The sequence below is a fragment of the Canis aureus genome, chromosome 27 (assembly GCF_053574225.1).
Source record: "Canis aureus isolate CA01 chromosome 27, VMU_Caureus_v.1.0, whole genome shotgun sequence".
Lineage (NCBI taxonomy): Eukaryota > Metazoa > Chordata > Mammalia > Carnivora > Canidae > Canis > Canis aureus.
In genome coordinates this window covers 13,176,739-13,194,946 of record NC_135637.1, presented here as the reverse complement: position 1 = coordinate 13,194,946, position 18,208 = coordinate 13,176,739, and the positions used below count along the sequence as shown (strand labels likewise).

The 18,208-nt window shown below is 37.3% G+C and overlaps 1 protein-coding gene across 1 annotated transcript in view; it reads left to right on the top strand.

Annotated features, from left to right (window-relative positions):
- The window catches only part of NAA25 (N-alpha-acetyltransferase 25, NatB auxiliary subunit), a 78,345-nt gene that overhangs the window by 50,474 nt on the left and 9,663 nt on the right, over positions 1-18,208 (top strand). Inside the window, exons 14-22 of the mRNA XM_077875676.1 lie at positions 1,155-1,335; positions 2,158-2,257; positions 6,970-7,121; positions 7,645-7,770; positions 10,504-10,747; positions 11,164-11,287; positions 11,931-11,996; positions 13,260-13,357; positions 14,915-15,025. Of these exons, the coding sequence (XP_077731802.1) occupies positions 1,155-1,335; positions 2,158-2,257; positions 6,970-7,121; positions 7,645-7,770; positions 10,504-10,747; positions 11,164-11,287; positions 11,931-11,996; positions 13,260-13,357; positions 14,915-15,025 (1,202 nt within the window). The remainder of the gene's footprint in view (positions 1-1,154; positions 1,336-2,157; positions 2,258-6,969; positions 7,122-7,644; positions 7,771-10,503; positions 10,748-11,163; positions 11,288-11,930; positions 11,997-13,259; positions 13,358-14,914; positions 15,026-18,208) is intronic.

The following is an 18,208-nucleotide window of genomic DNA, read 5'->3' as shown; positions in this document are numbered from 1 at the left end:
AGCTGAGGGCAGCACTAAACCGCTGAGCCACTAGGGCTGCACGGAACTAGGACTTCTTAAAATTATTTATTCTGTGTAATTTCCAGATGTTTCCTCCATTCACTTCTGAGCTTCTTGTGGCTAGGAACCACCTGTGACTCTTATCCTCTGGTCTTATATCTAGTGTTGCTCCAGAGTTTAAGTCAGTAAGTGTTGAACTCAATAAAATTAGATTGTGAAGACTAGCAACATTGGAAAACACTTCAAAGAAAGAGCAGAACACAAAATAAGTGTTAAAGTTTTTTCTGACTGTAAAAATAGCTTATAAAAGCTTTGGAAGTTTATTTTAATCTTTTCCAGCTTCTATAGGCATTCTAACATTTTGGCATATTTCCTTCTCTCTTTATCTGTGCATGTCGTATGTGCTGAAGATTACCTTTTCACACTAAATTCTCTGTGTTTTACTGAACTATTACTGAATAAGTATTTTCCCTTATCACTAAAACTCAGTAATGTCAAATGGCTGCCTAATGTGGGTTTTACTATAATTTACTTAATTATTTTCCCATTATTAGTACAGTGAATATTTTTATATGTAAATCATTATTTCCATTTCATATTATTTTCTTAGGTTCATAAAAGAGAAGTTACTTAATCTTTAAGGTTATTGATGCATGTAACCTTTTGAATTTTGGTAGGCCAAAAAAAGTGTGTCAGATTAATTTATCTGATTATTAATGAACATCTTTTTTCAAATACCATTTGACATCTAAATAGTAGAATTACATATGGAAGAAAAATGTTGTCCAGAGAGTGTATCTAGCTGGGGTTTGGTAGAAAAAATCCTGTACTGGGAAGGTTGGTGGACTCAAATTCTCCTTCAAAGTCCATCTCTTCTCAGAATCTAGGTTCTCTGAGATTCCATAACCTCATAAGACCTTACAGCTTAAAGTTTGCATCACTCTTGCAGATGCATGTTTAAGAACTGAGGTAACTATTGAGAAACTTTCTGGGAAATTCCCTAGTTTGTTTATAGGTGTGTATCTAAAATCTGTTCTTTGACACCTAAACTCGTTCTTCAGATAGTTAGGGGAGTAAGTTTTTATCTTTTGTTTGTGAGAAACCTCCATTTACTGCCAAGTACTATGGATAATGCTATTACATTTTGTTTCTAGGTGACGAGACTGCTGTATGGCAGGCCTTGACTTTGCTGGAAGAGGGATTAACCCACAGCCCTTCCAATGCTCAATTCAAATTGCTGCTTGTTCGAATCTACTGTGTACTGGGGGCATTTGAACCAGTGGTGGATCTGTACTCCAGCCTTGATGCTAAGCATATCCAGCATGATACCATTGGGTTGGTAGTATATACTCTGAATACTGAGCAGCCAGCTATCCCAGGGGATCCTTATACATGGAGCTCAGACTTTGCAGTTTTAGCAGTAGTATTGTTTCTGTTCTTAAGCTTTTTATTTATTTTTATTTTTTTAGAGATTTTATTTATTTATTCATGAGAGACAGAGACACAGGCAGAGGGAGAAGCAGGCTCCATGCAGGGAGCCTGATGTGGGACTCGATCCCGGGACTCCAGGATCAAGCCCTAGGCCAAAGGCTCAAAACCGCTAAGCCACCCAGGGATTGCCTTATTAAGCTTTTTAGACTAAGTAATCCTCCATGATGACCCATTGCAAAGCTGAAAGATTTTTATATCTTCTTTATTAAATGGTAATTTTTACATTTGCACAACTTAGGAAAGGTAAGAAAGTTATCCCCAGGGATGGCAAACAGCTTTATACTTTGAAAACTTTCTTAGCACACATTGTCTTGAAGTTTTTATTTGCAGTTGAGATTGACACAGGTACTTTGTTTGACCTTAGAGGTCCTTTGAATTTGTTTTTTGACTATTCTTTATTATAAATCAAGGGTATTGTCTTTATTTCTTTCTGTTCCATTAATCATCTGAGTATAAGAAAGCATGACATAGAGTTTTAGGTCTCCCACAAAACTGAATTAACTTCACTCTTTAAAAAAATTTGATTTTGTGAATGAGATCACTTATGTGGCAAGATGTTTTAACTTTCCTGTGTGCTTGTTTCTCTGTTATAATAATTTGAAGTGTAGTATTTGATACTGGAGGTGGGTAAGTATAACATTTTTGTTTTCTTTCCTTCTGACCTAGCTATCTTTTGACTCGATACGCCGAATCCTTAGGTCAGTATGCTGCTGCATCCCAATCCTGTAACTTCGCACTCAGGTTTTTCCACTCCAACCAGAAAGATGTAAGTGAAAAATATTTTTTAAAAATAAAGTTCTTACCTGCTTAATGCACACATTTCAGAGAACATATTCCCTCGTATGCCAAGTGCACATGTTGAGGTGCACCATGCATACTTACAGGTGCCTGTAGGCCATAGCTTACTGGCCATATCTGTTAGGTAAAGAGTTATTTGTGGTTGCTAGGATGGATGTGTTTAATAGAATCCATGCAAAGCTACAGTTAAAACAGTATTAACAGAATAGGAAGTGGTATTCCTCTTAGATCCATCTTTTAATTTCTAAGAGACTTTTTCTAAGGGTCTAAGAGGTAACCCATCATATGTGTTTATTTTATTTTTTTTTTAATTTTAATTTATTTATGATATTCACACAGAGAGAGAGAGAGGCAGAGACATAGGCAGAGGGAGAAGCAGGCTTCATGCACTGGGAGCCCGACATGGGATTTGATCCTTGGTCTCCAGGATCGCGCCCTGGGCCAAAGGCAGGCGCCAAACCGCTGCGCCACCCAGGGATCCCCATCATATGTGTTTAGAGCCTGGGATGCCATAGAAGATTCTGCAAAAGCAGCAGCTCTCTGTTACCTTTATTTAATTATGAAGTTTATAACTGCTGTGCTCTTCACTAACAATCAGTACACTCGTATTTTCTTAGAATCATAAAATTGACCAATTGAAGGACATATCCAGAAACTTGGGTCAATAGTATGTTTTTTAAAGTAGCAATAAATAAGGTAGAGCTATGTGCCATAATGAAAGGATGGGATTTGCACCATATTTTTCACTGCAAGCAGACTTGATCATCTCCACTTGTCAGTTAAGCAGAAATTTTATGTAGTCTCTAGTCAGTCAGCCAGCTGTGCAAAACCACCCAGAACAGAGGTGAAAAGAAGGCAAGTCTCTAGGATGGTCATTGCCTACTTTGTTCTCATGTGCTTCTAAAACTCATTGCCTGAATTCGGCCATACCAGATATCTGCCCATAGCTTTTTGTTTTCATGGTCTAACAGCAACTAAGGACCTTGGCAGGGAAGCTGGTTTTGGGGGTGGTTCTTTTGTAACTGTAACAGTGGTGGCTAATCTCTCTCTTATTGAATTCTTTAGTCTTGTATTAAATAGAAGGCAGAACAGAAGCATTTCTGAACAGTGGAATATAGGTTTATTGTTCTCAGCTTGCAGTAATTCTGTCCCCACAAGCCTTAGGGCAAGGTCTAGAGGGTTAGTATAGCAAGGGATGGTGAGCTGTGCGTAAGTTAGTTATTAAACCCTATTCTCCTCCCCTTGTGGCATCCTTCCTCCACAGTGATTGGGATCTCTGTTCAGACCTCATTTTGTGCCATAGCTCCTGATCAGTGAAGGAGGGAAGTTGGCATCAGCATTTGAAGGTGCTGGCCTGACTTAAGAGATCCTTAGGACCTTGGGTTTCTAAGAGAGCCTAGCACAAGTAGGCAGTTGAGTTATAAATCTCTGTGTTTTCACTGTGTGTTCATGTATCTGTGCTTGCCCTTCTTAGTTCTGAAGTTTTACTAAGTCAAGAAAAAAAATCAAAAGTGTTTCTCAAATCTCCTTATTCTGGCTGTCATTTCTGTATCTCTAAGAAAGAGGTTAAAGAAACATTTGATTTACTGATAACTCCTTTTCAAAGTTTTGTTTCTCAAATGGCTCTTAGGTGGAAATTGGGGGCAAATAAGGGATTAATCCAAGTCTGGTGCCTGGCCTTACTCCAGTTTTTAATCATCCAGCATTCTAGAAGCACCATATTCATGATTTGGTCAGTAAGGCACATTTCATATACTGTTGAAAATTAAGCTTTTATTTTTTTTTCCACAAATTTTGTGGAGTTGTTTTAAAAATGAAACACACCCACCCCAAAACAAAACAACTCAAGTTATTGTTATAGAGAAAGGAGATCCTCAGGAAAGATTTGAGAGTATGTTGTTCTCAGTGGCTTTTTAATCTTTGAGGTTTTGCGGATGGTGTGTGGCAGGAGTGACTAATTGATCTGAATGTATGTGATGCTGAACCTGAGCATTTTATTGATCTGGGAATAGGACTGTCTGCTTGAAATTTATTTTTATTACTAAGAAGAAAGAGCTTATTTAATCCTACTAAAGTAGATAATCTTTGAGGGGTCGTAGAGGCAAAAGCAAAACCAACACAATAAGGAAAATGCACCTTAACCTTTAATGCCTAGCCTGAGTCCCAGAATAGGGAACTGGAGACTGTGGTGTGGACTGTTTCCTATAGGAATTTGAGAATAAGAACACGATTTTAGTGTTGCCTTGTGTGTCTTAAACCATCTAATAGTATTAGATAATTCTCTGGAAAGCTAAAGCTCTATGTTCTATATCTGTTATTCTTGGAGTTTTTGAGATTCCCCAGATGGTTTTTTCTTGAGTGACTGATGAATTTCAATTCCCAACCTGCTCTTTGAAAGAACACTTTACTCCTTAACTGGAAAATCCAGTGTTCTGCTTTGTAAGGCTTTGTGCTATGGGATTGAAAGTTATATTTGGAAGATCTACACAGGGATTTGCTTTCTGGAAAGATCATCATTTGTTGCTGTCATCTTACTCTGAAATAGATTTTTGCAATATGAGACTGAGCCAGATTTTCTTATCTCCAAAAGTTACCTTTGTGTTTGTACTTTAAAAATAGTTTTCCATTTAAAAGTCTGTCTGTTTTAGGTATTGTGAAGACTATCACTCAGGGTTTGATGTCTATCTATTTTGCTAATTTTTACAGTGACCAGGGTTCATTTCAGGAATCCATATGGGATATAACTAGCCTCATTGGTGCATATATGAGTAGAAATAGGTACGGACAACATTCTCTGATGTTCAAAAGTTTTTAAAGGGCCTATGGCTTCCAATTTTGCCTGCAGTTCCAATAGGGGTTGTCTCTTCAAACCGTAGACCTCTCTTGTGCTCGGTCTTAATACAAGATGCCCAGGCCCTTTTTCTAGCTCTGCAGTGGTACTTTGCTGCAGCATTAAAGGAGGACTATCTTAAAAACAGAAGCCAGAGAGCTACAGTTACCGTCTCAGTTTGTTAAAGGACTACATTCTCTTTCTATTGCCCCTTGTTTTTCTTTTTTTTTTTTTTTAAGCCATTGCCTTTTTTTCAAAAGTGGTGTTCCATGGACCACTCAGAAATTAAAACTGCCTCTGTACTTTGTAAAGCTGTATTCTTTCCTTTAATCAGCATTATTTTGGAACTGTCATTAATAAATTTGACTGGAATCCCCAGAAGTACTATTTTAATCCTGATTAATTGCTGGAGCATTATGTTCCTAAGCAGCTGATTTTTTTTTCAAGCTGTAAGTTTCTGTTGCAAGGGCTGATATTAAGCTTTTTCTAAGTCAAGAGGCCATTGGATAGGCAGGTGTGTTTAGAGTATCCTGGCCTCTTCTTGATGGGGCATATCACTGTCCTTTAATCAGACTAGAAGGTGCACTTGAGCTTTTTTGGATAGTCCTTCTTTAAACCTGCAGGATCACAAGTAATCTTTTTAATTTTCTTGTGTCCGTCCGTCTTTAATTTCTCCAGATACTGCAGGCAAACAGCTCGCCGAGGTGTCCCATGGGGTTTAAAAGCCGCATCGAATGCAGTTGAATTAGCGCCCGTGGCGCAATCCCGCGGCCTGAAATGAACCCTGCGAGGCTGTGTATCAGAGGGTATGTTGTTGACTATTGGCCTATTTTCCTACTGGGCAAATTATTCAGTCATAATGGAGATGGGGGCAGTGCTGACTGAGGCTATGTAAAAAGACTGGCTTTCCTAGAAAGGATCTTTGGGGCAAACATCCACTTTGAGCTTAACATTTTCCTTGGCCCAAAAGGATACCCTCCTGACTTCTGATCCTGATGGCATAGGCCCACACGCATGAAATGTTCTTCCCCGAGATTTTCTTCTATTGTGCCAGAATTTCTGTTGAGAATTCTTTTTCTTGCCTCTGTTCACAACATTTCATCTGTACATATGTATTAATCTAAAATTAAAGCGCATGTGATGAGTGTTCCCTTCACTTGTTCATGGAATTTTCTGGCATAGGTCTTACGTAGTTTGGATGGACAAGAAACCTGGTTCTTGCAGTCTTTCTGTCCTCAGGATGGATTCTGATGAATTCTTAAGGGTCTTTTGTTTGTTGCCTTCTATCCCGATGTAATGCATATATGCCCTATGTTTGTGATACATAGTACTCAGAAATAAACAAAACCAAGGAGCAGCCTATCTTTTCTCTGAAGGAGGGTGACTTTTATTTGGGTTGGTGGTGGGGTGGTTATATTATTCTGGTGTTTTTGGAACGTTTGTATAAAACAGTTTATCTTAGATGCAGAAAAACATGGAGTAATATCCCTTCCACAATGGCACTAACCAAATTTTTGACTGATGTGGTATAACAAAACCTCCAGTCCTACTGAATTGAAAGACATAACTGCTAAGAGAAAGTCTCTGTGGTGGTAGGAGCAGCTGGGTGGTAGTAATACTAATAGTAGTAGTAGTACTAGTCCTAGTAGTAGTATTGGTAAAGAACACATAATTCTGGTATAACAAGAAAAATAATGTTTTTAAAGGCTGATAATACTACTTGATGACCTTTAAAGATTAGAATTCACATCTTAATTTTAGTTTTGAGTATTTTGTTTTGCCTGGCAAAGTTTGCCTTCATTGCCTGATCTGTGAAATATTTATACGGAGGTGATGTCTTTCCTTCCCAGACCTCAGAATATATTATTCAAGCTTACAAATATGGTGCATTTGAGAAGATCCCAGAATTTATCGCTTTTAGGAACAGGTTGAATAATTCTCTTCATTTTGCGCAAGTCCGTACTGAACGGATGTTGTTAGACCTTCTACTTGAAGCAAATATGTAAGTATTGCACAAGACCTATAAAGAACTAAGGGATTAGATCAGATCCTGAGAGCCATTAATGGGCTCATGGGTGATATTAGCAGGCCGAAGCTAAGGAAAAATGGCTGGGGGGAGAAGTTGGTGGGAACAGAGAAGAAAGGGGAAGTAACCCAGGGCATATTGTGGGGAATGATTGGGTGCTGCAAGCACCATGAGTTCTGTACACAAGCTGCCACCCAGACCGTGGTTATCACCCCAAGGTCTGTGGTGTTTAAAGGGTTTCCCTTCCCCTATAAACATGGGATTTCAGGAATTAATGTTGATCCACTTTATTTTAGTTGGGCTTTCAGGCACTTTCTCTTGCTCTGTAGCAGGCTAATATGATACAGGCTTGGTTCTGTGTCATCTTTTGTGCACCTTTACTTCATAATAGTTAATCCTTCTTCCTCTTTTCTTTCTAGTTAAACAAAGTTGTCGCTAATATGTTTTCATGGCTGTTTTACTATTGAAATAACACATAAGCAAATTTTCTATATCATAGATCAACCAGTTTAGCAGAAAGTATAAAGTCAATGAATCTTCGGCCAGAAGAAGATGACATTCCATGGGAAGCCTTGCGAGACAACAGAGACTTAAATGTTTTCTTCAGCTGGGATCCAAAAGACAGGTTACTGGAATTAAACCCTAAACATTTATTTTTGAAGAATTAGGATGCATCTAAGAGTTACCCCACCAAGAAATCTCTTTTTTGCACAAATACAGTAACATGGTTGTTGTAGGGATAAGAAGGTATAGGTAAGCCAAAGGAAGAAAATGAATCTCACTCATATGTTGGATTGCTTGCTAATCTAAAAATTAGATTTCCCCTCATAGCATACATGAAAAGAGATTCTAGTTGGATTAAAGGTTACATGCTAAAACTCTTTAGAAATTCTACAAGAAAATTAAAATTTATTTATTTAGCAAGAGAGAACATGGTTAGGGGTATGGTAGGAGGGGGTAGTAGGAGAGGAAGAGCGTGAAACCTAAGTAGGCTCCACACTCAGCACAAAGCCCTGTTTGGGGCTTGATTTTACAACCTTGAGATCACAACCTGAACTGAAATCAAGAGTCCCACGCTTAACTGACTGTGCCATCCAGACACCCCTAAAAAATATTTTAGAATGGTTAGGGCAAACCTTTCTTAGCATTACGTCAAACCTGTAAACAGAGGATTTGGTCTCTGTAAATATTAGCCTTTTATATAGAAATAAATTTGTTAACAAGTTCTAAAGGTAAATTAGTAATTTTCTTCATATATATTAATATCTTTCACGTACAGGGAGAACTCTTAATTCAATAATAAGATAACGAAAAACCAAGTTGGACTTAAGAAATTCAAAGAAATGTACCTTATAGTGATTTTTTTTAAAAAACCATTATACAAAGATAAAAAAGATTTACTTGTGGTCAGTGAGATTGTGGGGGAAAAGGTTGTTGTGCATTGACATGGAGATATAACTTTATGTAATCTTCCTGTGGGGAATTTTAGTAATCTGTATTAAGATTGAAAATCCCTTATCCCAGTTAATTCAGTAGATTCACTTTTAGGAAAGTATAATCAAAGGAAGTAAGTGCATAGGCACGCAGACCTGTGTATATGAGGTAATTCTGAATATACAGTTGACCCTTGAACATGTAGGATTGGGTTGCTAACCCCCTTGCACAGTTAAAAATCCATGTGTAACTTTTAACTCCCCAGAGACTTAACTGGGGAGTTAAATCATTCTGTTGACTGGAAGTGTTGCCTACAACATGATCAGTTGGTCAGCACATATTTTATATACCAGTATATTATATCCTATACAGGATAAATGTACACTTACTTTAAAGTAAGCTAGAGAAAGAAAATATTATTAAGAAAATTATAAGGAAGAGAGATTCCTGGGTGGCTCAGCTGTTGAGCATCTGCCTTTGGCTCAGGGTGTGATCCTGAAGTTCCAGGATCAAGTCCCACATCAGGCTCCCTGCATGGATCCTGCTTCTCCCTCTGCCTGTGTCTCTGCCTCTCTCTGTGTGTCTCTCATGAATAAATAAATAAAATATCTAAAAATAATTATAAGGAAGAGAAAGTACATTTATAGTACTATACTGTATTTATTTTTTTAAAAATCTGCATAAGTGGACCCATGCAGTTCACATCAGTGTGTTCAAAGGTCAGCTGCATTGTGATTTGAGGATTGCCAAGACTATATTCAGTGATTTGCTAGGATTTAAAACTTAGCCTATAGTTGTCTTCACAGCTAAAGTTTATTATAACAAAAGGACGGGGCAGCCTGGGTGGCTCAGCGGTTTTGCGCCGCCTTCAGCCCAGGGCGTGATCCTGGAGACCCAGGATCGAGTCCCATATCGGGCTCTCTGCATAGAGCCTGCTTCTCCCTCTGCCTGTGTCTCTGCCTCTCATGAATAAATAAATAAAAATCTAAAAAACAAAACAGAAGGACAAATGACAGGATCAGCAAGGGGAAAAAAAAAAAAAGACAATATGGAAAACTCCATGCACAGACTTCCAGTACTCTTTACCTTCTGTGCTCCTCTGTTTAGCGGCAAAAAATGCAGTGATGCATGTGTAGCGTTTCTACCTGGAGAAGCCATTCGAGATTTGGTGCCCAAGGTTTTTACCAGCTGGTTACGTAGGCATCCCTTGTCCATCATGTGCCAATGTTCCAAACTCCCAGAAAGAAAGCAGGTGCTCACCATAGACCATATGGTTTGTACAAACAGTCTAGGTACAGTGAGCTACTCTTCATCATTTAGGGAATGTTTCAAGTCCCAAGTTCGTAGACATCAGCTAAAGCTCAACCTTAAAAGCTGTCCCTTGAAGAATAATAACCTCAGTCTTGCTATGTTAACTCTTTTCTACACACTGTCAAAAAAGATGTCATTTGCAAAATAGTGTATTGTGAACCCATTTTATTTGTTTAAAATATGTCAAATTATATAAATATTTTTATGTTGTACGTTTGTATTGTAAGAGTCTGTATTTTACATTTGTAAGAGTCTGAAAGGATTAATACCAAACTTGTTACTATTGCAGGTGTTTGATTACTAGGGCACATTTTTGTTTTTCAGTTTTTTGTCATTTGAATTTTTTATATCCTATATTTCTTTGAAAATACATGATGTATATTTTGTTGTTATCAGATGTCTCACTGAAGCAGAAAAATGACTTGTTAGATAGGTTGTCATTCCCCATTTTACTGATCCTGAAATGGGAACTTGGGTGATTGGGTTTATCCTTCAGCTAGGAGATGAGCACTGGAACCATTCAATGGGACCTTGACTGATGAAAGTAAACCTTGAAAGATGTAAAGGCAACACACTGAATAAAGTGAATGGTTTGGGGATATTTCTTTTTAAGGGATGTTTCTGAAGAACATAAGAAACTTTCCTTGGAGGAGGAGACCATGTGGTTAAGAATCCGTTCCTTAACATTGAGGCTGATCAGTGGACTTCCAAGTCTGAACCACCCTGTAGAGCCAAGGAACTCAGAAAAGACCACTGAGAATGGCGTGTCCTCCCGGATTGATATTCTTCGTTTACTTCTTCAACAGTTGGAAGTGGCCATGGATATGGGAAAGCGATTTATTGAGAAGGAAGTTCAGGTATCATCAATATGTATTTGTCATCAAAGGTGCAATAATCCAGGGCTGTCTTTTTAAAAATAGGAATTTGGTGTGGATGAATAGTAAAGAGCAGTATTTTGTCCCAGTTTGTGGTACCTAGGAAAAAACTTGATTTTATAGGCTTGGGAATTAAAGAGGCTTCCTCACTATCCAAACTAGATAGTGAGGAAAAGCAAAATAGCTTTATTTGTAATGGTGTATTTTTAATAGCTGTGAACAAATTAATACAGAATTTGTTTCACCATAATGATTTAGTTGTTAATTTGATCCGTGGTTTGCAACCTAGTCACTGAGATAGACTTTATCCAGTAGTTATAGTCCTCTGTTTTCTTGCTTTGTATAAATTTAGATGGATTTAAAGGACATTACCCCCCCCCCCCCCTTTTTTTTTTCAGTATCCTTTCCTTGGTCCTGTTCCTACTAGAATGGCTGGATTCTTTAGTTCTGGCTGTTCACAGTGTCAGACCAGTTCTTTTTATCTTGTTAGTGATATTTATGAGCTGGATACCAGTGGTTTAGGTAAGTATACATTTGCATGAATATGTTTACTTAGGTCTTTGTCTTTGAAAACTTAGTAAATGTAACAAAATATTTAAGTCCTCGCATATTTGGATGATTGTGAGGAGGTGGAAGCTGTTCTGGAAGTGTCTAACTTAACATGAATGTATGTACATTCATAGGTTACAAAGTAATATTTTACAAATTTAAGTCTTTTCCCTATTTAAAATCACTTGTTAGGTCCAAAAATTGAAGAAATCCTTAATTTGTTGAAGTATTGTTGGATTTCGGATTGAATTCTTTACTAAACTTTGTGGAGAAGAGTTTTTTCCTAACCCAGTGAGAATCATGCATATTCCATAGACCCTCTTTCCCCTTCAGATCTTAAGGTTTGTAGATTCTGTCTTTGAGATTATTTGAAGCACTTAGATTTTAAGTCTTCCTAGAAAATTGTAGGTATTACTTTTGAGAGAAAGGTAATTAATGCCTTTCTTTTCCTTTCTTTTATCTTTTTCTTTGTCCCTCAATGATGGAATTTGATGCCTGTGAGTCTTAAGAGTAAAGAAAATGTCCTTGCCCATGAATGGCTTGCGGGTGTTGATCTTGCTGCTGTTTTTTCTTTTTCTTTTCTTTTTCTTTTTCTTTTTTTTTTTTTCGATTTTAGAGGATACAGTGGAAATCCAGGAGCGAGTAGAGAATTGTCTTAAGTCTTTACTAGAACAATTAAAAGGTAAGCATTCTAACTATGGACCCCCGTATTTTATCTAATTAGGAACTCATTTTTTAGTAGAAACTTGAAGGAGTTGCAAACAACTTGAAAATAATGCATACTTTGGGTATTTTGAAAGACTTGTCTTTAACTTTAAAAAGTGTTGATTACAAAAGTAGTAGACAACCTACTATAAAACAGTACACAAGTGGGTATGGTGTTTCTCCCTTTCCTAGCCTCATTTCCCCCAGAGGACAGTAAGTACTTTACTTAAAAGGTAAGTAACACTTTTGGAGTCTATACTCATAGAAGGACCCTAAACAGTCATATGTGTGTATGTGGAAATATATTGTAGTGATTTTATTTTTTTTATTTTTTAAACATACTTTTTTATTTTACTTTTCTGTTGTCTTGGGCACTTACCATGTCAGTTACATATAATATTACACAGTATTATATCAGTGTACTAAGTTTATTTATGTATTGCCCCATGGAGTACATGATATATTATGTACTTGAGTTATTTATAAACTCTATAATAAAGCTGAAATGAACATCTTGGGACATAAGTGTTTGGGTACTTATTTGAGTACTTCTTGGGATTAAATTCCTGGCAATGGAATTGTTTGGTAAAAGGGTACATAAATGCATGTAAAATCTATAAGGGTCTTTATTTTCAAGAGCCTAAATAGGGGGAAAAATAGCCTAAATGGTTTTTTTATTTTATTACCCAAATGAAGAATAATGAAAAGATCAAGAGTTTGAGAATAAAACATGGTATTTATTATGAAGGTTAATTTCTATCATGTACTTTGGTCTTTTAGTCCATAATAGCACACATTCTTCTAAATCATTCATTTGAAGTCTTAATTTTATTGTGACAATGACCTATCTGTGGAACAGCTAGCTGGGGTTTAGACTCTAGAATATATCATTTATGAGGCCACCTTTTATATTTTGAAGACAGCAGAGCCTTAGTTACATGGCTTTTTAAAGAGCTTAAAATAGGGGCTCCTGGCTGGCTCAGTCAGTAGAGCCTACAACTCTTGATCTTGGGGTTGTGAATTTGAGCCCCATCTTACAGATAGAGATAACTTAAAAATAAAATCTTTTTTAAAAAAAAGCTTAAAATAGATATCCTTTGTTTGGTTCATTGTGGTGGGGGAAGCTTTCTGGCTTAAGCTTTTATATTTGCTTATTCTTTATTGGAGCATACATTGTATTCCTAAAAATAGTGTTGAAACAAAAGCCAAATAAAACAATAAAATACTTTCCTATTTTCAGATGTCTTCAGTAGATGTAAAGGTGACCTCTTAGAAGTTAAAGATGGTAACTTGAAAACACGCCCTGCTCTTTTAGAGAACCTAGTCTTCTTTGTTGAGGTATGTCTTTGTTCTCTTCCTGGAAAACTTGGTTTTCCTTAATTGAGTGAAAGATAATTTTTAAAAAATAAACAGGTAAAAGGCACCTTATACCTTTATTTTAATCCCCCACCTTTTGTTAACTGAAAAGCAATTTAAATCATTTTTGAAGGTGTTCCTTCCAAGCATACCAAGAAAGTTTTGTTCATAATGAATAAAACTTGCAATTTCTTTATCTTTGAAAAATTCCTTAGATTCACTCTAAATGTATCTGTTCTCTGTTCATTTTCCTTTTTCACTCAACTATTACGTTTTAAGTTAATTCCACCAGTTTTTTAAATTTGTTGTTACTAGGGACGCCTAAGTGGCTCAGCGGTTGAGCATATGCCTTTTGCTTAGGGTGTGATCCCGGAGTACTAGGATTGAGTCCCACATCAGGCTTCTTGCATGGAGCCTGCTTATGTCTCTGCCTCTCTCTCTGTGTCTGTCATGAATAAATAAATAAAATCTTAAAAAAAATAAATTTGTTGTTGCTATTCACTAATTACTAAGATTCTGCATTATGAAGGAGAATCTGGGCACTTATTCAGCAAAACTTTCTCCTCTTTTTTAACCAGAGGGAAGAGGAGGATTGCAAACACTCATAATCCATTGTCTTATTTTTGTCACATGTTTATTTACTTTTCTTCCCCTCCTAGTCTGTTCTGGTGACTGATACAGTGTAAGTGTCTAAGACTCTGAATAAATCAGCCATAATTGCTCAGTATGTCCATGCACACTCTGTAGCAGAGGAGAAGCATAGGTGTAAACACCTAACTTGAAGGAGGGAATGTGCTGACCAGTTGGGGAGATTTCTGTGTGTGTGTGTGTGTGTGTGTGTGTGTGTGTGTGTGTGAGAGAGAGAGAGAGAGAGAGAACATGGGGGACGGTGGGGAGGGGCAGAGGGAAAGAGAATCTTTTTTTTTTGTTTAAAGCTTTTATTTATTTATCTTCGAGATAAAGAGTGCAGGTGCAGGAGTAGAGAAAGAAGAACAAGCAGACTATGTGCTGAACACAGAGCCTAATGGGGCACTCTGTCCCATGACTCTGAGATCAGGACCTGAGCTAAAATCAAGAGTTGGATGCTTAACTGACTGATCCCCCCAGGATCCCTCTCTGTTAATATTTAAGTTAAGATTTGTGGTGAGGTAATATCTTAATGGGCTGGGAGGTGGGTGGGGAGAGGCATATTATAAATAACTTTTGGATTCCATGCCTAGGAATTTGGACCTCTCACTTGAGTGAAAGGAAACTGGGCTGAGGTGGAGGATGCCTTTAGGGCTAGGAGAGCTAGAAGGGAGGATAAAGATTGAAGCAATCTTAGTATTCTGAGCAGTATTCAAATGAAGGTCTTCAGAATCAGCATGGTAATCGTAGAAATTAATCTAAACTCTCTAATCTGTAGTGGAGAACTAGAGGAGAATTCGAAGGGATTTGCACAGAACTATCAGCAAGAATTTAATCCATAACCTTAACTGTTCCTGCTAGATGTCTTGAATATAATCCTTATTGATGAATTTGCGATTTTTCCTCTTTCAGACTATTTCTATTATCCTTTGGGTGTCCAGTTACTGTGAGAGTGTCCTGCGACCATACAAATTAAATTTACAGAAAAAGAAAAAGAAGAAAAAAGAAACCAGCATCATCATGGTAATAATAGGGAAAACACAACCTGGCTGCATGCTGCTTTTTCTTTTCAGTTTTCCTGCATATTATAAGAAACTTAGAGTCCTGTGTACATTCATTTTCTCTGTCCAGCTTGTTTTTGCTTTTAAATGACACGCCTATAGAAAAGTTGAAAGGCTAGCATGATGACACCCAAATATCCTTACTAGACTTGCCACTTGTTAATACCACTTGGCTCCATCTGCTTTATCTTACTCTCTCATCCTATCTACCCCCCTTGTTTGTTGAACTGTTTGAAAGAAAAGTACAGACTTTGTGATGCTTAACAGGATAGAATAGGGCAGTCGCCTACAAAACCACAATACTCAAGAAATTTTCACAGTCCAGACATTTAATACTGATACAATAATATTATAATGTCCACATTCAGATTTCCCCAGTTATCCCAATTGTGTCCTTTATTATAGCCTTTTTCAAAATACTTAAACCCTAATAAGGATCTGACGTGGCTTTTAGTTTTCTTGTCTTTTTACCCTCCATTAATCTTAAATACTTCTTAGCCTTTTGTACTTACTATTGAAGAGTCTAGCTCAGTTTTTGGTAGCATAGTATTACAGTCTAGATTTGACTAATTACCTTGGGTTTAGGTTAAATATAAATGCTGTGTCTATTTTAGCAAATTAAATCAGGAGGTACTAAGGTTGTTTTGTCCCATTATAGGTCCTTGTAGATTTAATTATTTGATAGAGGAAGTGTCTGGATTTCTTCATTGTGAAGGTGCCTTCCCCCTTGTAATTATAAGTGCTCTGTAGGACGATGCTTTGAGACTGAATATCCTGTTCCCTACCAGCCTTTCGCTTGCTGGTTTTAATATCCACTGTTAAGTCTGATTTGCATAAATCATTTAGTACACTGATGGTTCCACATTGGTGAGTTTTAAAAATCCTGGCAGTCGGGCAGCCCCGGTGGCTTAGTGGTTTAGCGCTGCCTTCAGCCTGGGGCATGATCTTGGAGACCCGGGATTGAGTCCCACATCAGGCTCTCTGCACGGAGCCTGCTTCTCCCTCTGCCTGTGTCTCTGCCTCTCTCTCTCTCTCTCTCTCTCTCTCTCTCTGTCTCTAATAAATAAACAAAATCTTAAAAAAAAAAAAATCTGGCAGTCCTTCCTCATTTACTAGATGGCATTTTTCTGTAAAATGGAGCTGTCTCACCCCATTCATATATATATTTGTATATATGGTTTTTAAATATTACTCCCTATTTAAGTATCATTCTTTTTAAAATTTCCTTTCTAATCCATTATCATTATTCTGTTTTGCATGCTCAGATTTGGCTAATGAAAGCATCTCTAAGCTTGTTCCTGTCCTCTAACAGGTTATCAGCTTTTGAGCCCTTATTTTGTGGAATAGCAAAACTGCTCCAACCACTTTGTTCCTATTCAGCTGAACTGAGAACTTATTTCCAAGGAGCCCTGGTGGCATTTCAAAACCAAGATCTAGATGTTAGGTATACTAATTGGTATTGGGATTTCAGGTTTATGTCAGTGAAAGGAGACAGGAAATTTATTTACACATGCAAACACACAGAATAAATAATTCTTACTGATACCAATATCACAGTGTTCTTCCTTCTTTTCCTTCCCTCTTTCCAGTTTGTAGCTTTTTTTTGTTTTGTTTTGTTTTAGTTTGAACCCTGGTTCCCTACAACATCAGTATATTCACTTGTTTTACAATAGATACTAAGAGTTTTGGAATTACATCATTGTATCATTCACACTACTAGTTTTTTTTTTAAACCATTTTCTTTTTAAGATTTTATTTATTTATTAATGGGAGACATACAGAGGAGAGAGGCAGAGACACAGGCAGAGGAAGAAGCAGGCTGCATGCAGGAAGCCTGATATGGGACTTGATCCCGGGTCTCCCGGATCACAGCCTGGGCCTAAGGCGAGCATGGGTTCAATCCCCACATTAGGGGTAGAGTTTACTTAAAAAAAAAAGTTGTTAAAAAAAATTGATTGATATTGAACCTTCCAGGGAGATTTTTTTAGTCAAAAGTTAGCCTAACAGATTGGGCAGGTTTCTTGTGTTTGTCTGATTTTTAAATTGTGTCATATATTGCTAGGATTTCTTTGTGTTTTGTTTGTTTTTAAAGATTTTATTTTTGTGAGAGAAAGAGAACGAGCATGAGCAGCAGGAAGAGGCAGAAGAAGCAGCAGATTCCCTGCTGAGCAGGGAGTCCCATGCAAGACTCTGTCTCCCAGGACCTGGGATCATAACCTGAGCTGAAGGCAGACGCTTAACCAACTGAGCCACCCAGGCACCTGCTGGGTCTTTGATATATTTTCTGTTCATATCTTTGCCCAAGTTTCTTGTTGTGGTAGTAATATTTTTCCTATTAAAATATTTTAAGCTTTGGGCTCTTAATTTTGTTATTATTAATTCTGTATCCCGTATGATGCAATTTTTTTCAGTTTTTCATTTGTCTTTTAACTTAAGTAATTTTTTGTCAACGTAATTAAAAATTTTTTTAATGTTTTTAAAAAAGATTTTATTTATTTATTAGAAGAAAGAAAACAAGTGGGAGGAGGGGCAGAGGGAGAAGCAGCTCCATGTGGAGCAGGGAGCCTGATGCGGGACTCAATCCTAGGACCCTGGGATCATGACCTGAGCTGAAGGCAGATGCTTAACTGCTGACAGACCCATACACCACCAACACCCCACCCTCGATCATCTTATTTATTTATTTATTTATTTATTTATTTATTTATTTATTTTTTAAGATTTTATTTATTCATGAGAGAGAGAGAGAGAAGCAGAGATACAGGCAGAGGGAGAAGCAGGCTCTATGCAGGAAGCCTGATGTGGGACTTGATCCTGGAACTCCGGGATCACGCCCTGAGCCCAAGGCAGACGCTCAAATGCTGAGCCACCCAGGCATCCCCCATTATTTTTTAAAAATGGTTCTTAGCTTGGTGTAATGTTTAGGAAGGCCTTTTCAATTTATTACACAAGCCATTATCTAAATTTTCTTCTGGAGCTTTGGTGGATTTTTTAAACTTAGTATTTACTCTATTTGGAATTTATTTCGGTTATTTTTTATCTTATTTATTTATTTTTTTAAAGATTTTACTTTGGGAACCTGGGTGGCTTAGTCAGCTAAGCATCTGATTCTTGGTTTCAGCTCAAGTCATGATCTCATGGGTTA